The sequence below is a fragment of the Myotis lucifugus genome, unplaced genomic scaffold, assembly GCF_000147115.1.
Source record: "Myotis lucifugus unplaced genomic scaffold, Myoluc2.0 scaffold_3, whole genome shotgun sequence".
NCBI lineage: Eukaryota > Metazoa > Chordata > Mammalia > Chiroptera > Vespertilionidae > Myotis > Myotis lucifugus.
In genome coordinates, this window is record NW_005871051.1 from 24,049,325 (window position 1) to 24,067,708 (window position 18,384).

The window sequence follows — 18,384 nt, forward strand, 5'->3', positions numbered from 1 at the left end:
GTAGGCTGTCTTTGTTGCATTTCAAGATAATACTGTTCTTTCTTCTTCCTGGTGGGGTGACCGTGACTTAAATGAATCTTCTTACCTAAGTTTAATGAAGTCGGCCCTTCATTTTCTTGGAAGTGCGTAATGATAGCTCTGTCACTTCCTCGTGTGAGATGCTATTATGTGTAGGGAGCGGAATGTCCACTGTGGGCTGCGACCCAGCTCTGCAGGGGCCGCTGGGGACCTGAGCCCGATGCTTTGTATGAGCCGCGTGCTGCCTGAGGAAGTCCCAGGTGGCTCCCGTCCCATTAGCACGCACGCACCGAAGACAAGCTGGACCCCGACTGGGGAAAAGCTGCCTGTTTGGAAGTTCGCTGCCATGGGAAGTCAATTTTTGTGAATCACTGTCTTAATATTCATTAACAGCTTTTAGGCTCTTAATCCCTCATTGAATATATTTTTTCCATAATTGCTGCTTTTCAAACGGGTTGCCAGAGTAGGCATCTCCATTCTCTGACAGATGCAGCAGAGAACATAATGTTTTACGTTCATCTGCAGTGTGTTTATGCTAATGTCACATCTCCGGAATACAGCCGCGTGGTCCTTTCTGGCACAGCAATTCAATGTGCTTTGAAATGAGCTGTTCACGCTGGCTGTGTGGATTTTTTGTGTTTAAGTCTCGTTGGGTCATGGTTTTACCATTATTTAAAGTACATGGAAAAATAGATTACAGAGGAAATCATTTTGAAATGTTGGAAATCTCTACTTTCCAGTTTCATTTGTTGGCCTATGTATTTTTTCCTTGTAAAATCCATCCCAAAGCCCCCCTGTATTCCAGAGTAATTGTTTGAGGTGCTATTAAGCAATGAATGGAGTTTTCAGTAATGTAGCTTGTAATCTGGCCTTTATCATCTATTTGCCTTTCTCTGCATTTTTTTTAAAATGATAAAGCTAGCTCTTCTATCCTCCTCAATAAAATAAGGAGATCTGGGTTTCATCTAGATTGGTGGGTCCAACCATATCCATACACATAGCATTTGCTTAATCTGTCCAGAACAGAGAAATACAGTACTGTGGGAATAAACACAATCAAACAGAACGAACCGCTATCACAGGAGTCGGAAATAAGCACCATTAAATCTCAGCACAGCCCGGGACCACTGAGCCCCTGGGGAGTGTCTCTCAGTGGCACGCGGGCGAGTCCTGGGTTCTCTAGCTAACCTTCATGCAGACCTGACACCTGCTGATTTTCTGGCGCTGGGCCTGGCTTTCCTTTAAGGTTTCTGGCGAAGGTGCTGCGGAAAATTGCAAGTGTGGTTTGACCGCCGTCAGCCAGAAGCTGTACTTGTTTGCAAAGAAGTGGCAAGTTCCCTGCCGGCCTTGGCATTCGAGGAAGGGAGCTGCTCGGAAATCTTCCAGGCAGCTGCCGGGTGACATGAGGGCCTGCCCTCCTCCTTGGTCCCCAGCGCCTGTGTGCTGCCAGGACAACAAGAGAATTAGGGCTCAGACACACGCAGACAACCCCAGACCCAGTCGGGGACATGCCGAGATCTGGGCCTGACTTTCTCATTTTTCCTGAAATGGTTCCACGAAGACCAGACTAGCTCTGCTGAGGGGAAGGGCAGTGGAGATGAGTTGGGTGCACACAAAATTCAACCACTCTCACCGATGCCTGAATCATCTCCAGCTTCTAAACGCTACCCAAGTAGAATTAAAAAAACAACCTAATTGACAGTGAGGAAAAGTGACCGCATGTCCTGCTGCTGCCCATGTGCCCGGAGTTCACAGAATTACTGTGCAGAGGAGATAGCAGAGGCTGTGAAGAGACCGCGGGGTGCGGGGACTCACCATGAGGAAGGAGTACCCGATCCAGAGGCTCCGCCAGGCCCGCGGGCACGGGGGCACGGACTGGTCCTGGCTGTGCAGCGCCACCGCCTGAGCCGGGGCCTCGCACACGGCACAGCGGCTGATGTAGGGGCGGATGTCCTCCTCCGACAGCGGCGTCATGGGCAGGGGCGCGGCACTGGCCAGCCAGTAGGACCTGTCGTTTCTCCGGGCGTAGTGGCACACTTGGTGGATGTTGCAGTAGGCAAAGGGCAGTGTGCTAAACACCGGGAGGCAAGACCCCGCCAGACCTTGGGAAAGAGAAGAGACAGCTTGGCATCTGAGCCACCTGTCCCGGCGTGCCCAGCGACCCTCCTGCATGTGCCGTGTATAGACATATGGTCTGGGCACACGGAGGCCCCGGACAAAGTCTACTTCTGTGCTGGCGAAAGTGGCTATGGGCCTGACCATTTCTGCCACCTCCCTGGTCCCGTGGGCCAGTCCTCATTCCCACAGCCACGCATCACTCCTGAGCCGAGCGCGCAGCCAGGTGCGGGAGGAAGAGCCACAAGCGCCCCTCTCTTCCCCAGGCTCCTGGCCTGGCCTGGTGGGAGGCTGGAGGAACACACAGGCCATGAAAATGCAGCGTGACCAGCCCTATGGATAAGAACTGTGGCCAGGACTTAGGGAAGGCTAACCAGATTGAAGCTAGGACCTGAAAGACGAAGGTTTGGAGATGGTGAAGACTATTCAAAGAAGATGCAGAGTAAACAGGGTCAAGGTACTGAGGGAGCATGGAGCTTGGGGATCTCAGACGTTCAGGGCGGAGAGGTGGGAGAGGAGGTCTGTGTGTGTGTCTTTCTCAACCAGACGTCAACCAGACAGCGTGTGGGCTGTGTCTGTCTGGTTAAGGGGCTTGGATTTTCCCCCAATAGCTCTGCAGAGCTTTGTGATGTGCGCTCTGGCTCGACCAGGACAGAGAAGTGAGATTGCTGGCGAGGCCAGGCAAGAAAGACTGGCGGCAAAAAGGAGAGAAGAGAAGCAAACATGGTCAGATATGAACGTACTTCCTCTCCCCTGGCCCCTCTGATGGGAAAGGCCATGGCTGAACCCCAGGGAGAGGTGGAGAGGGACATGTCAGTAGCTGCCACCTCCAGGCCTGCACCCTTTGACCATAATAGCCCAGTGAGGGGTCAGGCCCAGTGAAAGCAGTGACAAAACTCACCCCACCCCTGTCACCCATCCCTGCAGGCATCTCCCTCCTCTGCCCGCCCACCCCAACCTTCATTATCTGGGAATGACAGTGTTTGCCAGCACCCGGGTGCCTACACTCTTGGCTTGAAGTCAGTCTCACAAATATGCTATTGAAACTGACAAGAAGTACCAAGGATGCCTCAACTCAGTGGGAGTGGGCGGGGAGTTGGTGCTGGTGAACGCCGCACCATGTAAGCATCGGGATGCTGCCAATACACCATTTACATTCAAATAATTTACACGGGGAAGTGAAAAATCCCCTTTTATATCAGAGTTACAACTCACTTACTAACCATAAGTTTTTAAAAACTAATAACCAGCCAGATAATAATAATAACGATAGCTGGAATGATCCCTTTGGCACGTCACAGGATCACAGATTTAATAGCCTTCACTGAGAATTAACATGGTAGTATAAATAGAGAAAAAAATCCCAAAGAAGATGAGTAATCACTTGATGTTTTTGAATTCATAAAATTAACCCAACAGTTTTACTTTTAGGCAATGCACTTGGGCATCCAGTGCTCTGTACGTACCGAGGTCCTGATTGTGTGCTCTCTCCTGTCCTTCCACGTAGAGCAGACTATAGCCCGTCCAAAGCCTGGGCATGCCCATGGGGCAGGTGGGCTCTCCATCCGTCTGACTGTGGAGAACCAGGAGGAAGCCACTGAGGTATCCAAGGCCGACCCCTTTGGGCCCAGGATCCCCAATGGGCCCAGGAGGGCCTGGAGGAATAAAGGAAAAAAATGAAGGCCATTTAGGGGGGTCAGTTTCACAAACATTTCTGAGCACCTCTGTTCGGTGCATCGCTAAGCACTCAGGCCAGAGAGAGGAGCACAGCAGGGCCCACTGCAGGAGTGCTCCCTCACACCCCTGCCATCTGTACACACCGCTCACTCAGCAAGCGTGTACTCCAACCAACCTCCAGGCATTGCGCTGTGTTAGCATAAAAACAAAACAGACAAAACCCCCTGCCCTCCTAGCGCTTCTACCTGGAGAAATGACGAACAATACGCAATATAAAGAGGTAAAGTGTGAAATATGTTAGAAAGTGATGGCGCTGAGAAAGAACTAGAACAGGGTAATGTGTGATCTTCCAGCTGTTCCAGCCTGGACAGGGCACCTGCCCGGCCAAAAAGGTGGTTCTCAAAGTTGGTCTCCCTGGCCTGCTCTCTCTCTCTCTCTCTCTCTCTCTCTCTCTCTCTCTCTCTCTTTCTCTCTCTCAGCGGTTCTCAACCTGTGGGTCGCGACCCCTTTGGCGGTCAAACGACCCTTTTCACAGGGGTCGCCTAAGACCATCCTGCATATCAGATATTTACATTACGATTTCAGAACAGTAGCAACATTACAGTTATGAATTAGCAATGAAAATAATTTAATGGGTGGGTCACAACATGAGGAACTGTATTTAAAGGGCCAGAAGGTTGAGAACCACTGCTCTAGAGGGACCTGCACATTCTCCCTTTAGGCATGTGTTCCTCTTTGCTTTCTCTTAAGCTCCAAGGGCCCTTCTTTTGCCTCTTTAACTTGTTTCCTGCACCCATGCAGCCCAGCTGGCTCACTTCCTCACTGCTCTCATGCTGTGACTTTCTAAATATACTTTTGCTTATATTTGGGCGGGGGAAAGTTGGTCTTTCCCAACTTCCAGAACCTGTCTCATGGTTCTGGCATAGTGTCAGGCCCATTCTAAGAAGGACAAAGGCTTGGGAGCCACATGTTGGACTTCTGATCTTTTATAAGGGGGGACATGGGAGGAAGGCCTAGTTCCAAAATTCTCAGTGGCAGGTGGGAAATAATGAGGCCTGCAGCATGCGAGCAGAGCCTGTCCCCTCTGGCATCCCTCAGGGACTGACCGACTGAAGAAGCCTATGGTGATTTCTAATTGCCAAGAGCAAAAGGGGAAGTTTGACTTTACAACCAAAAGGCTTTTGTTTTAACTTGTTTCTGGAAGACCCCCAGTCTCTCCGAGCCATTTGCACTGCACACCAGAGTTTTCGGACTGGATCAGGCCTGCTCCCGAGTTTTGTTTGACCCATCAGGGTTTCCAAGGTGAGGTCTTGGGCTTGAAAAGCAGAGTGTAGGGGACAGGGGGCTGCATGTTCACATGGCAACCACAGGCCCAGGCTGAGCTGCGGCTTCAGGCAGGGCTCCTGGTTGCAGAGCCCACCCAGCCCTCCTCACCCCTGCGGTCTTTAGGTCCCTGGAGCCTAACATTTATCCTGGTGCCTTATATTTCACATTTCTGTCCTGAAGAGTCTTCTCTCTCCCCTCACACAATGCCCACTCCCAAACGTTTTCCTTAGGAAGGAGCCGTGCATGCTGTATACATTTACCGATGGCTGTACACTTAGATGAAGTGAACTCAGAAAACCAGAGGTCAGGTGAATCGAGGGTGAGAACCCTCCATCATCCCAGGATCCTCAGCACAGCCTCTCAAAGGTGGTCACACGGCAGATGCCAGGCTTGCCTTGGCACATGGGGCCTCTGAGATGGCTGAGCCTCTTGTGATAAGGTGCAGTGCTTTGGGAAAAGATTGGACTGGAGACAGGGCCTTGACTCCTTTGTAGGGTGGGTGAGAGTCAGAACGTGGGGATACCGCCTGGTTTGTTCTTGCTGTTTCCATCTCCCTGACACCTGGTGAGTTGATGTCTAAGGCCAATGCTTTTCACAGATCAGCTTGGAAAGCTGGGGATCCCATACCCAGTTCTCAGATCTGCTTGTCAGAAGAAAGACAAGAAACTGAAACTCTTTACCTGGTGCTCCAGGGCAGCCGGCTTCTCCCATGTCACCTCTGTGTCCCGGAGGCCCAGGAGGCCCTGGGATGCCATCCTCGCCCCTCCTGCCGTCCAGCCCGGGCTCTCCTTTGCACCCTGAACAAAGTCCACGATGGCAGTGTGAGGCCGTGTGACACCTGCTGGCCGCAGCACTCGCTGTGCGTACACCTGTTCCACCTGAACTGCGCAGCTCATTTCACTCTCCAGTGACTACTGTCTCCACTTGGCACTGGGGTGACTGAGGCTCTGAGAGGCCAATCAACTTGCTAATCAAGGCCAAAGAGCCAATAAGGGGCAGAGGCAGGATCTGAAGCCAGACCAGGGCGTGTTGAGAGGTTTTCACATGTTCTTCATATTCTTATATATCTGACCTTTTATTTTTTTACATTAAACATGTATGGGTTTTCCCATTAAATATTATCCTAATACTGATTTTTTTAAAAGCCAGGATGAAGGAATGAATAAATTTAATAGGATTCAGTTAGAGGTCAAGTTAAATTTGGAGCCAGATAAGAACAGCGATTTTTTTGCATAGGCTTTTTTGAGTGTTTATAAAGTGCTAAGTACCACAACAATCCTGTTAGGTGGATGATCTCATTCAGCCTTGACAGCAGCCATGCGCCCAGGTACTCTCATGTGCCGGACTACCAGTAGGGAGACTGAGGCTCAGACCTGCTGCAGAGCCGGTCACACGTGGACGGGAAAGGGGCCCAGGTTGGCCGAGTCCAGAGGCTGTACCTCAGCCACCTGCTTCATGACAAGGCACAGAGCTCAGGTGCACTCCTTGGCGGGTGTTCGCTGGGGGACCAGGCACAGTCACATTGGTACTCGAAGGGTTCTTTCAGTGTTTGCTTACTTTGGGCCAAGACATCAGTTCATTGCCACAATGCCCTTTGCTCAGAGTAGCAGACATGGTCCCTGCTGTGAAGCAGTGTATTGCCAATAGCCCTAGTTCCCCAATTTACTAGCCCTCTCAAGGCTTCCAGTCTTTAGTTATTATTCTCCCTTCTTCTTTTCCTCTCCCTCTCATTCTCTCTCAACCTCTCTACCTCCCTACCTCTTTCTCCCTCTCTTTTCTTCTCTCTCCCTCTCTCCTTCTCTGTCCTCTCTCTCTGCCACAAATCAGCTATCTTCAAAGAACATATCTGTTATTGTGGGGGGTCGGGGAACACAGGGCCCCAACCCTAACCCTAACCCTATTGAACTCAGAGCATCCTTTCTCTCTCCACCCAACAAGATGACTCCAACAAGTGGCCACCGTGCTCTCTGGAAGGGGCTGCATGTGCTGATAAGACAAGCCAGTGACCAGGCTTCCCATGGAAGAGATCAAGGGCGTCCCCCTGAGATGTCGAGTGGGTGAGATCTCTGTGGATCTGGGAGAAGAGTTCTCTCACCAGACATGATCATGTGGCTTTGCTCCCATTAGGGAAGACGGAGTAATAGTCAGGTGGGTGACATTTCCGAAGACGGGAAGGAAGGCTTTTGCTAGCCCGAGTTGTGTGCCCAGAGCTTCCCACTACCTGGACTTATTCTCTACCTGGAACTTGCTTTAAAAAATAAAATGACATCTGAGAGCCCTCCAGTGTTCGACGGATGACCTCCGCTGAGAGGGTCCCAGGTGACTTGAAGGGAAACACACCTCAACAGGATGTGGGCACGTCCATTAGGCAGTAACAGCTCCAACCACAATGGAAACCGCCTGGCATTTGTCACCGGGAGCCTCAGCCTTTGAAGCCACCGGGAAGGAGAGGCTGTAGATCAGAGACGTGTGAAGAGAAAAGCACTAGACTTTCCGTGGTGGAGGCCCCTTAACAGACCTGAGTGATGCTGAGTGTGGCTGTGACCCATGCTCACTGGGGCAGGAAAGAGCAGGCAGGCTTTTTCCTATGTAGATCTCAGCTGCAACACTTGGTTATGTGCCGGGTTTCATCAGCTCAGCAATGAGAAAGATTTTGAAGGGAAAACGGGAGGAAACTAACAATGTCATCTTAAGCAGAGGTGGGACTTCCTAGTGGCAACTGATCCTTCACAGCCAACCTTGTGTGTGTGTGTGTGGGGGGGGGGTGGTGGTGTTTGCAGCCCCTCCCACCTGCAGATGACCCAGTTCAGTCAGGGCTGGGCCACTTCAGACCCTCAGAATAGACTCCTCACTTTTTAGCAACTGGACAGTATGACCAATGGATCCAGGGTGGTCAGCAGGAAGAAGAGGAAGAGGGGGCCAAGGAAAAGAGGGGTCCTTTATAATAGTGGCCAGGGGCACCCATCAAAGAAGAGGAGCCCAGAAGAAAGCATGGCTTGTAAGAGGGTACACAGGAGGAAGCTGGGCTATGGAGTGGGGCCCTGATTTAACATCATCACATTCTGTGGCACAACTGTGGCCTCAGGGTATTCCCCCGGCCAGCAGGCAGGGTCGGTGGCATCAATAAGGGATGCGCACAGGAAGCCAGAGAAGGACCTCTGTGGCCACCTGCAGCTGGATGAGCCCATCCGACCCTATGTCGGGAGGAATTGGAGATGACAGGTGAGCACACCTGGGCCCAGAGGCTGTCGGCCTCTGTCAGAAGCTCACTATGAAGAGAGAATCTCGTATGTGCCCAAGATCGCTACTAAGTTAAAGTGCACAGAATTTGCCCAGATGATTTTTTTCTTCTCTGTTACTTTCCTTGGTTATTTTCCAAAGCCACCATGAAGAAATGGGTCTCAACCTTGGCTGCCTGCCACGGCCATCTGGGGAGCTTCCTTAAAACCCTGACACTCGGGCTCTGCTTCCCTCTGCATTTTATTGGTCTGGGATGAGGCCCAGACATCAGCCTTTTGCAAGCCCCTGTAGGTGACTTTTACCTACAGCCAGGACTGAGCCACGAGGGAAGGTGTCACTCTTAACTGAATTTTAAGGACAGCATTCATATAATATAGTTAGGGTTTCTCAAACTTGAACATACTTGCAATATTTTGGAGATCTTGTTAAAATTCAGATTCTACCAGTAATTCAGTAGGTCTGGGGCGTGACCATACTTTGAGTGGAAAGGATGGAGCTGGCTCTTTGTTACCAGGTTATTAGGCCAACCTGCCCCCATCTGTGCTCCTGCGTCTCCCTGTTGGACAATTCTGGTTCCTCCAAGCCCAATCTTTTCTCAAAGGCTCCGCTCAAATGCCACCCCTTGCTGGGGTCTTAGCAGTTCTACAATCTCCACCCAGGATTCACCACTCCTGGTCTCACTCTCATAATGCCTTTTCCTTGAAACTCCTGTAAAACACAAATTATTATCTCCCATGGTTGAGCATGACTTATGCTCTGCTGGCCATGTCTGCCCTGAGGCTGTGAGACCCTGGGGCGGGGGCAGGAAAGAACATCATACCCACATCTGTACTGCCCACACCTACTACTTTCTGAAGAGTAGAAAGAGTCTGGAAGCATTTCGTGAACTGAATTTGCAGAACCCCATTACAGGCTATACCTTCTGCTTGGAAGTTATTTTGTAAAGTTTGGGGAGCAGCTCTCATTTCTGCAAATATATATACAACAAGGCAGCTTGGTTTTAAAAGAAGTTTGAGAGATGAGTTACCTTGCCTGACTAAGAGCTTTATCCTTGTGCTGAGAGCCAAAGCAAAGAGGGAAGCGACTGCCAATTCCCAGGGTTTGTGGGCTGTCAGTGAAAGTGGCTCCAGTGGACACCAGTTAACTTGGTGCACAAACACAGATGCAGCACAGCAAGTACAAACAACATCCCCCGCCCCCCCCTGCCAAACCACCACTTCCAGGAAGGGTCCAAAGCTGACACCACCCAAGAATTACTCAGACTCCAGCGGAGGGGACATCCAGGGGCCCTCCACTACCTGGGAGAAAAGCAGTTTGGTGCAAAATTCCTGCTCCCAATTCCTTTGGCCCTAAACCAAAAAGAGCTAAAACCACAGCTGGGCAGTGGGGGAAATGTGATTGTAATGGCCTTGTGTCTCTTAGGATCATTTGCACACAGGTTTCCAGAATCAGGGGCACTGCCTATTGGTCCGAAAAGATCAGTGACCACCAGAGGACCAGCCCAGCAGACTCCTTAACCACTAAGTAAATTGCCCAATGTAGTGGAGAAAATAAATGATTTGGAGGACACTTTTCAAAGGAATGGTTTAGTTTAAATCCTTAAAGAAAGATCCTGCTACCCTGACAAGGACTGAGCAATGCTCAGATCAATTAAATAAACAATGCAGTCATTGCCATAATTAGAGTGACCCTCCCTCATCTCTCCCTCTTGCTCCTCCAAGGACCCACCTCCTTCTCCCTGCTTGTACTTGTTTCTGCTCCAGGGAGCCCAAATTCAGTTGTTCTTCATTGAAAAATCAAATCGACAGCTATTAATGACATTGAACAGAGCATCTGTTGTGCTAAGAAGTTTCAAAACCTCATGTCCACAAGCTGCCCAAATATAGAAGACTTAAGTAGAATTTCAACATAGAAATGGAAGGGGCAAGACGATCCAGTTAGTATATGATTAAACCTTGGGATAAATGTAGAAAAAAATATACAAGGGGAAGGAAATTTTCATTACTTCATCCTCACTTGTTGTTTAGGCTCAAAAACAAACAAACAAACTCTACATGGCAAAACACTGGGTTTTCATATCAGCAATATGAATATACCAATAATGAACAATCAGTGTCAGGCTCCTACCTGCTCCTGGAGGGCCTCTCCTTCCGGGGGGCCCCATGGCTCCTTCTGGTCCTCTTGGGCCTGGTACCCCAGGAAGCCCCGGGATTCGGGGGCAGGCATCCAAATCTGCAGGTGGCCCCTGTTCACCTGAAATTGGAATCGCCACGTGTGTGATGAATTCAAATGCTTATGAACAAGCCCCTTCTGCCATCTCAAGTTAGACAGACGGGCTCCTGACACTACACTTATCGAGAATGTTTGGCAGCCCTTGTAAGCTCCAGAAAGCATTTTGTCTAATGACTGACTGACTGAATAATTAAGCAAGTGAATGAGACCTCCTAGGAAGCAAAAAAAAGAGTATGAAATAATGAAGGTTGGTTGAGTCAGCAATAATTTGGTGAACTTCACAGGATTTCCAATCTTTAGGCCACTTTTTACTGGAGACCCAGCCACAGGTGGTGTTGGGAGAGGTACTGGTGTATTCCTAACGCTCAGCTTAACATCTGTCTAATTCATCACTCTACATTGCAGCCAGGAGGGGTTCCATCGTGTCTGCTACTCAGAGAGAGGAACCTTCAAGATTAATATAGGTGCTAAAGCATGACTTTTAACCCTGAGTTCACAGTGGAATTATCCAGGGCAGTTATAAAATACTGATGCCTGTATCCCACCCCAGAAATTCTGGTTGAAGTGGTACAGGATGTGGCCTGGGCAGTGCCCGCAAGCTGGGTTGTCCGATAAACCCAGCTGGGGAGTTTTTAAAAAGTATTGGTGCCGGGACCCACCTAGAATTATTAAATAGGAATTTCTGGGGGTGGGGCCCAGGCACCAGTAATTTTTCTCCAGATGATTCCAGTGTAGGCCAGGACTGCGAAGCACCAGGGCAAAGCTGCAGTTCTGACTTTAGCACATCTGGATCATCTGGCCAGACTGTTAGAATCCAGAGCATTGAGGCAGCAGGGCCGGGCGGGCCCAACCTCGGCACGTCTAACATGTTCCCGTGAGGCCAGTGGTGCCCACCGGGGCTCTCATTTGGAGAACCACTGCTCTAAAGGTTTGAAATGTCTTTCTTCTTGGTTACATTCACATTTTTAAGGCATTTTTTTTTCTAAAGCTTCATTCAATCTCTCTGCAAACAATCCACAAGGAAGAAGAAATAACCCTAAGCAATAATGGGAATAGCTAACATATACTGAAGGCCCTGTGCTCAGTGCTTTACAATTACATGCTCCCAGCCTGTGTATATGTGCTGCTGTTACTAGGGTGTCACCGGAAAGAAAGCCCAGGCTCAGCTAAATGGGTGACATATCCGAGCTAGCACATGGCAGGGTCTAGATTAGAATCCAGTATGTTTCGGCTCCAAACCTGTGTTCTTCTGGCCACACCATATTGCCTTAAGAGCTCTTAACATCTGTATGGTAAATGCCACGGAATGCAGCATATTTTAAAACCTGCTTACAGGTTTTCTTAAAATTCATACAAATGTGCAAAATAATTTTAAGAACAGCAATGATTGCCGAAACTGGTTTGGCTCAGTGGATAGAGCGTCGGACTGCGGACTGAAAGGTCCCAGGTTCGATTCCGGTCAAGGGCATGTACCTTGGTTGCGGGCATATCCCCAGTGGGAGATGTGCAGGAGGCAGCTGATCGATGTTTCTCTCTCATCGATGTTTCTAACTCTCTATCTCTCTCCCTTCCTCCCTGTAAAAAATCAATAAAATATATTTTTTTAAAAAAAGAACAGCAATGATAAAGCAGCAAGAAAATCAAGAAAATGCCACAATCACATCATTTCAGTCTACACAGTGGTTAATGTGCCTGTGCCGATCGAATTTGAACCCTATAAGGACATTGGAATTTAGCCTCTTTTGTATATTGTATGAAACCACAGCAACACAGAGCTGCATGCATTTTTACTGTACGGAGAACTTAACATAAAACTTGTCTCTTCCATTGGGAGCAACTTGAGAGAAATGCAGGTGACTATGTCCCGTGTTCCCTGCGTCATCCGGTCGCTCACCAGTGGTGAAGGCATGGAGGAAGCAGGGAAGGGGAGTGGGGTGTGGGGATGCATTTGGCTGGGACTTCAGATTTAGGATTTTGATGTTTCTTCAAATGAGTTGATACAGACAGTCATAGAGAGACAGTAAAAGGGTTGGAGTAAAAACTCATTAAATATACAACTGTAATTTTTAAACATCGACATTTAAAAGATCAGGACTTTTTAAAATTATGATTTTGCTTTTCTTTATTTTTTAACAAACCACAAGCTGAAAGACAGAGGCCAAGACATCTCTTTTAAGCACCCTAGAGAAAATATAGGGCACCTGTATCCAGGGCAACTTTCATGGGGGTTAATACCAGGTGCCAGGAAGGAAGAAATGCGAGCGTTCACAGCTTTGCTTTCCTTCTTTTGAGAAACTCCATTCTCTTTGAAAATGCCAGACAGAAAATAACATGTTGCTTTTGCGTTGTGGGGGGTTAAACGAACACTCAGTTTAAAGGAATAATAGCGTTTTCATTTTAACACACTAAGAAATTTGCTCCTTGAAAATGGCCTTCTGGTGCCCCAGGAAAGGCTTGTCGCAGCCCCTTACTGGGTGTTAAGGACCCGTCTTTTCATGCTGCTGATACCGCTGATTTTAGGGGTGTTCTAGGCATTTCCACTGTGGAGTTTATAAAAGAAGCTTCCGTTGGTGGGTACCGTGGTATCTGACAGAGAAAGCCGCATACTCTGTGCCTGAATTGAAACTATGGAAGCTGAGTTTGCACAGTCCCTGACAACCTGCAATGAGGCTCAGCAGAGGACAAGCTAATACGGGGTTACTATATCTAAAACGAGCAAGCAAAGGCATTAAAACCTAATATAATTACAGGACCCCCGCATATAAAAATGTCACAAGTTTGACTCCCAAATGCAGTGAAAAATGGAAGTATAGAGATGGCTGGAAATAAGATTGAGAGGAAATTATTCATTTTATAGCAACGCTTACCTCTGTTACCTGGAGAGATCCAAAGGCAAAAACCGAGGCCACACAATGGTTTTCATATGGTAGAAAGAGATTTTAAATCATGAATTAGGACAAACATGAAATAGATTGTTTGAGAACATAAACAATAAGTTGAAGACAGCATTGAAGGCAAGCAGCATGACATTAAAAAGTCCATATAGTGTCCTGGTCAAGTGTCTCAGTTGGTTGGAGCATCGTCCCATACACCAAAAGGTTGCAGGTTCGATTCCCAGTCAGGGCACATACCTAGGTTGCGGGTTCGACCTCTGGTTAGGGCATGTATGGGAGGCAACCAATCGATGTTTCCCTCTCTCCCTCTCCTTTCTTCTCTCTCTAAAATCAATAAACATAAAAAAATAGCCCATAGTGTTACTGACCAGAACAGCTATGATTTAGTAATGGAGTTTTCATATCTAGAAAAACCTGAAATGAAACTCTTTTGCGCAACATAAAATTTGAGTTGATTTTTTATGGAAAATATGCCCCAATTTAATGTATATAGAAATTCTGCCTATTTTGAAGGCTTCTGAAAATTCCATATTTATTTGCCAAGTTTTATAGGTTATGTAAAGAAAGGAAATATGAGATGAATCAGAGTATAAGCTCTCTGTCATGCTGAACTATGATCCACTATAGAGCAGTGCAGTTTATTTATTCTTTGGACTAAAGTGCTAATTTAGGAGATTGCCAAATATTCTGAACTGACACCACATTACCATAATATTGATTTAAGATCTTGAGAGATATTACTTCTGCCCATCTCAGATACACACGTCTGTTTGCCCTTTCAACAATCCCTTGGCTTATTTTGACACTGTGATGAAAACGTGTTGTCTATGGGGTTTAAATTAAATAGCCTTTCAACTTCATAGGCATTAATGCACTTTACAGAAAACATTAAATAAAACATCTAGCAAAACCAATGGGAAGTCAGGGATAGGAACTGATTATGCAATCCTCACAGAACAATAACCAACTCAGTCTTTGCCTCTTGGGTGAGGGAACACAGATTGATTCGTGGTTGAAATAGTATGTGTAAAATCCACCCCTAATGTTCCAACTTACCCGTTTTAATAATAAATATTAGTTTACCCAACAGGAGACTTTGTAGTGCAGCCTGAAGTAATCACAACCTTTATTTCAAAAGGACTGAACTCAGAAGAATTTGCTGCCTTCAGAAGAATTGCTTCTGAAAGATGACTGTCAGAGGTTTCAGGCGAAGCGCCCTGGTGGGCTGCTGGGTGGAGAGGAGGAGGCATCAGAAGCTCACCTGCAGGCCCACGCGGCCCTTGTCTGCCTGGAGGGCCAGGGACACCCTTCTCTCCAGGTGACCCTGGAAGTCCATGTGGCCCCTGTGGCCCCGGGAGCCCCACTGGTCCTAAAAGGAACATATAAAAACAAGGGCAGTGGAATGGAGCAATACCAGGCGATGACAGTTTGATGGACTGGATTCAGAGGCTCACGCCAACACAATGCTGGGCAAAGTTCGCTCAGGGTGGAGAGCAGTCTCTCACTTTCTCCTGTGAAGCTGAGAACTGCCTATGTGTGAGGGAAACCCCAGAATCCATCAAAGGGACTCAGGAAAATGGTCCCACGATCAAGACAAAACTAAATGAGAGCGAGAGGCCCTGCAATCCTGAACTTCCTCTGGAGATAGTCAAAGGACTGCAAGTGAAGGAAAATTAGGGAAGACGCTGCGCTACCTGGGGAACAGACTCCCAGACCTGAGTCCCCACCGCTCTCCTTCTCACTCTCAGTTTTCCCCACCAGCATTCGGTGCCGGGCACGTGCTGCCTCAGCTCCTCCTCCTGCCCACGAAGTCCTGCTCATCCTGCACGGTGCAAATCAAGCTCACCTCCCCCTATGTCTTTAATTACATGTAACTGGCATTATATTTCTGTTGTTCAGTTCTGGTCTAACAGATTACTAAGTATGTTTTTAGGGTCTAAAGATGAACTTGTATTTCTCATCTTACTTGTCCAACAATTACCTGAACTTTAGGACTCTTTGGAAAGGAAGGACAATTGGGCAATATAGCCACTGATTCAACAGCAAGTAAGAATTAGGTCATGGTGGTCCAGTACTCCAGACCCTCAATGGCAAGATAGCAGAAGCCTTCACGAACTACTTAAGAAACAACTCGTGTTCATACCTTTCTGGCCATCGTTTCCATCACATCCTGGGAGGCCTTTGGGTCCCGGAGGGCCTGGCGGGCCCCGGGGACCTGGAGGCCCCGGCAGACCACAGTCTCCTGGATCCCCTTGCGGAAGGTCAATGCTCCCAGGGGGCCCTGGAGGCCCGGGGGGTCCTGGCCACAGGGAGGAGGCAAGAGATTCTTTTAGTCAAAGACAAGCCTGTGTGCTGGCTGCCTGAGAGCTTCTGAAGGGAAGTAATTTAATAGTTTGCAAGCAAGGGATGGAAGGAATTAGAAAAATAAGAAAATCAATAGCGTCAGAAGTGAAACAGAGAGTAGGTCTCGTGGAGCCTGAGAAATGGTGTAAGTAGTCTGTTAGTGGCTGTTGGACAAAATGAACCCAAGCAAAGCCTTCCTTTCCTTCAGAGCCATTCCTTTTGTTTGCATTGCTATCCCATTGCTTTAATATGGTAGAGGATAGGTGGGTGGGTGAATAGATAGATAGATAGATAGATAGATAGATAGATAGATAGATAGATAGATGTAGATGATGGGTACGTGGGTGGGCAGGTAGGTGGGTAAGTATGTAGATTACATAGAGAGATGGATGGATGGATAGATAGATAGATAGATAGATAGATAGATAGATAGATACACAGATGAATAGATGATATACTTATGAGAAAATTTGGCTGATGTGAAAGAAATGTTCACTCAGTTATAATCATATTTGAAAACAAGTGTCTACACATAAGAATTGAGCCCAAATTTTATTCTACTAAAACTATGCTGTTTTAAGCAGTTTTATTTTGTAGTAAAATAGAATTATATAATACTGTAACCCCACCTTTACTAAAATGTTTAGCACTTAAAGATGGTGGTTTGTGTCTCTCTTTGATTAGGAGGAATGTGATGATCTGCATTTAGCAAAACACTGCACTGAGTCACTATTTTCCCCCATTCCCTGCCCAGCTCTGGTCCACCCATTGGTTAAATATTGCCTTGCTGGAGTTTGTCCCTGGGAAGTGATGAGAGGAGCGAAATGGACTGTGGGCAACACAGGGAGAGCTCTGTCTCTGTGTGTACGCCAGGCCTGGGCCCTGTCACTCTGGGCCAGTGGCAGAGGTTTAGGGGGCAGGTGCAGACACCCACAGGCAGGATGAGATCCCTGCCCCTGCTACAGCCTTGCACACAACGTCGGGCTGGTGATGGGAAGGGCTTGCTCTGACTCAGAGTTTGTACTCACAGAGAGGTGGTCTGATGGGGTGTCATAGAAGAGTAAGGGGCCTGGGCTCTCCTGGGTATAGTCCTGCCAGCCCACCACTGCCCACACCTCCCCACCTTTCCATCTGCCCAAATAATGGGGCTGCTAAGGGGCTTCTCCTCTGCCATTCTCTGGTCCTCCCTCCCTACAGAGCTGGCAGCATCTCAGGAAAGGGGCATCACCAACCTTTGCCAGGATTTTCCCGTACCTCTTGGACCATCGGGGCCAGGAGGTCCTTGATCTCCAGGCGGACCAGGGTCAGGAAAATCACACTTAGGAGGTCCTCCTGTGGCACCTGCAGGACCAGGAGGTCCAGGTCTCCCTGAGGATGGACATGTCCAGATGTGAGCCTCATCACATTTGGAGATTTTTATTTCAGTATGGAGGGGGGCGGGGGTCAAAGCATTCTGCTTCTTACCTGGAGGGCCTGGTGGACCTTTTTCTCCAAAAAGGCCTGGAGGAGAAATTCCTGGGTTCCCGTGGTCACCTGTCTCCCCTTTCAGCCCAGGCATTCCCATTGGGCCGGGTGGGCCCATTTCATTCAAACCTTAATGTAGAAGACAGCATTAGCACTGTGTCTTCTCCCTGTTTGTCCCAGTGGTCGGGGTATGACCTGGAAGCAGCTGGTTCTGCTGAGACCAACCTCAGCTTCAATGGTGACCCAAATGACTGCATACATTTCCAGGTGACCATTTACTCTCTTAAAGCCCATCACACTGGTCAACCATAGGCTTGATCTACTTTTAATTATTTTCCATATTTAAAAAAACAACCCAGTGACAATACCAATTGTCTAACCTCTACAATGGAAAGAGTGAAAACAGAGGAGATCCAACAATGAGCAATTATGAATAAACTGGTTTGAAATTGAAGGTGGAAACTGACATGTAAATAGAATTATTGTAAACTTTCACATTGAAAAGACGGAGCATCATTGGTTGGTTGGAGGGGACACATATTTTATCAGACTATTTAGAACAGTCACTAAATGAATCCAACATGGCCCAACAATTTTACTTCTTGGCCTTCTAAACTGTATAAAGATTCAACAGACTCAAATCTAGCAGCACAGCAATTCAACCCTTTTCCCACAGTCCCTCAAATCTGTGTGTCTGACTCCAGCTACCTTGTCTGATGGTGAGCTATTTTTCTGAGAAAGTCATGCAACAAATGTGCATTATATTAAAATACCGGAACAAACTAAAATGCAGTTGTCGATAATTATCTATTTGCTATGTCAAAAGTAACAGTAATTTGTGCAGGTAATTTGTTTTAACAGCAGGCTGTTTGAGAGATGCTAAAAGTGCTAATTAGACCCACATGGTTGTACTTGGCAATACTACACCTAAAACAAAATAAGACAAAAAGAAATCTGGACTATTTATTTGTTCTTCATAACATTGTGAAATCTTGCCCCACCTAAGCAATTACCCAGTGTATTTTAGTAGAGAGATCATCCTAAGCAACATCAACAAAAGGCACTGTTACCAACC

The 18,384-nt window shown here is 47.7% G+C and overlaps 1 protein-coding gene across 1 annotated transcript in view; it reads right to left on the reverse strand.

The window, feature by feature from the left end:
• Nucleotides 1-649: 649 nt before the first annotated feature.
• The window catches only part of COL4A4 (collagen type IV alpha 4 chain), a 94,371-nt gene continuing 76,636 nt past the window's right edge, over nt 650-18,384 (reverse strand). The window contains exons 38-46 of the mRNA XM_023759461.1: nt 17,310-17,438; nt 17,100-17,213; nt 15,646-15,801; nt 14,764-14,871; nt 10,504-10,629; nt 5,817-5,933; nt 3,600-3,788; nt 1,834-2,120; nt 650-1,461 (exon numbers count right to left, since the gene is read on the reverse strand). Coding sequence (XP_023615229.1) covers nt 1,198-1,461; nt 1,834-2,120; nt 3,600-3,788; nt 5,817-5,933; nt 10,504-10,629; nt 14,764-14,871; nt 15,646-15,801; nt 17,100-17,213; nt 17,310-17,438 — 1,490 coding nt within the window. The 3' untranslated portion in view covers nt 650-1,197. The remainder of the gene's footprint in view (nt 1,462-1,833; nt 2,121-3,599; nt 3,789-5,816; nt 5,934-10,503; nt 10,630-14,763; nt 14,872-15,645; nt 15,802-17,099; nt 17,214-17,309; nt 17,439-18,384) is intronic.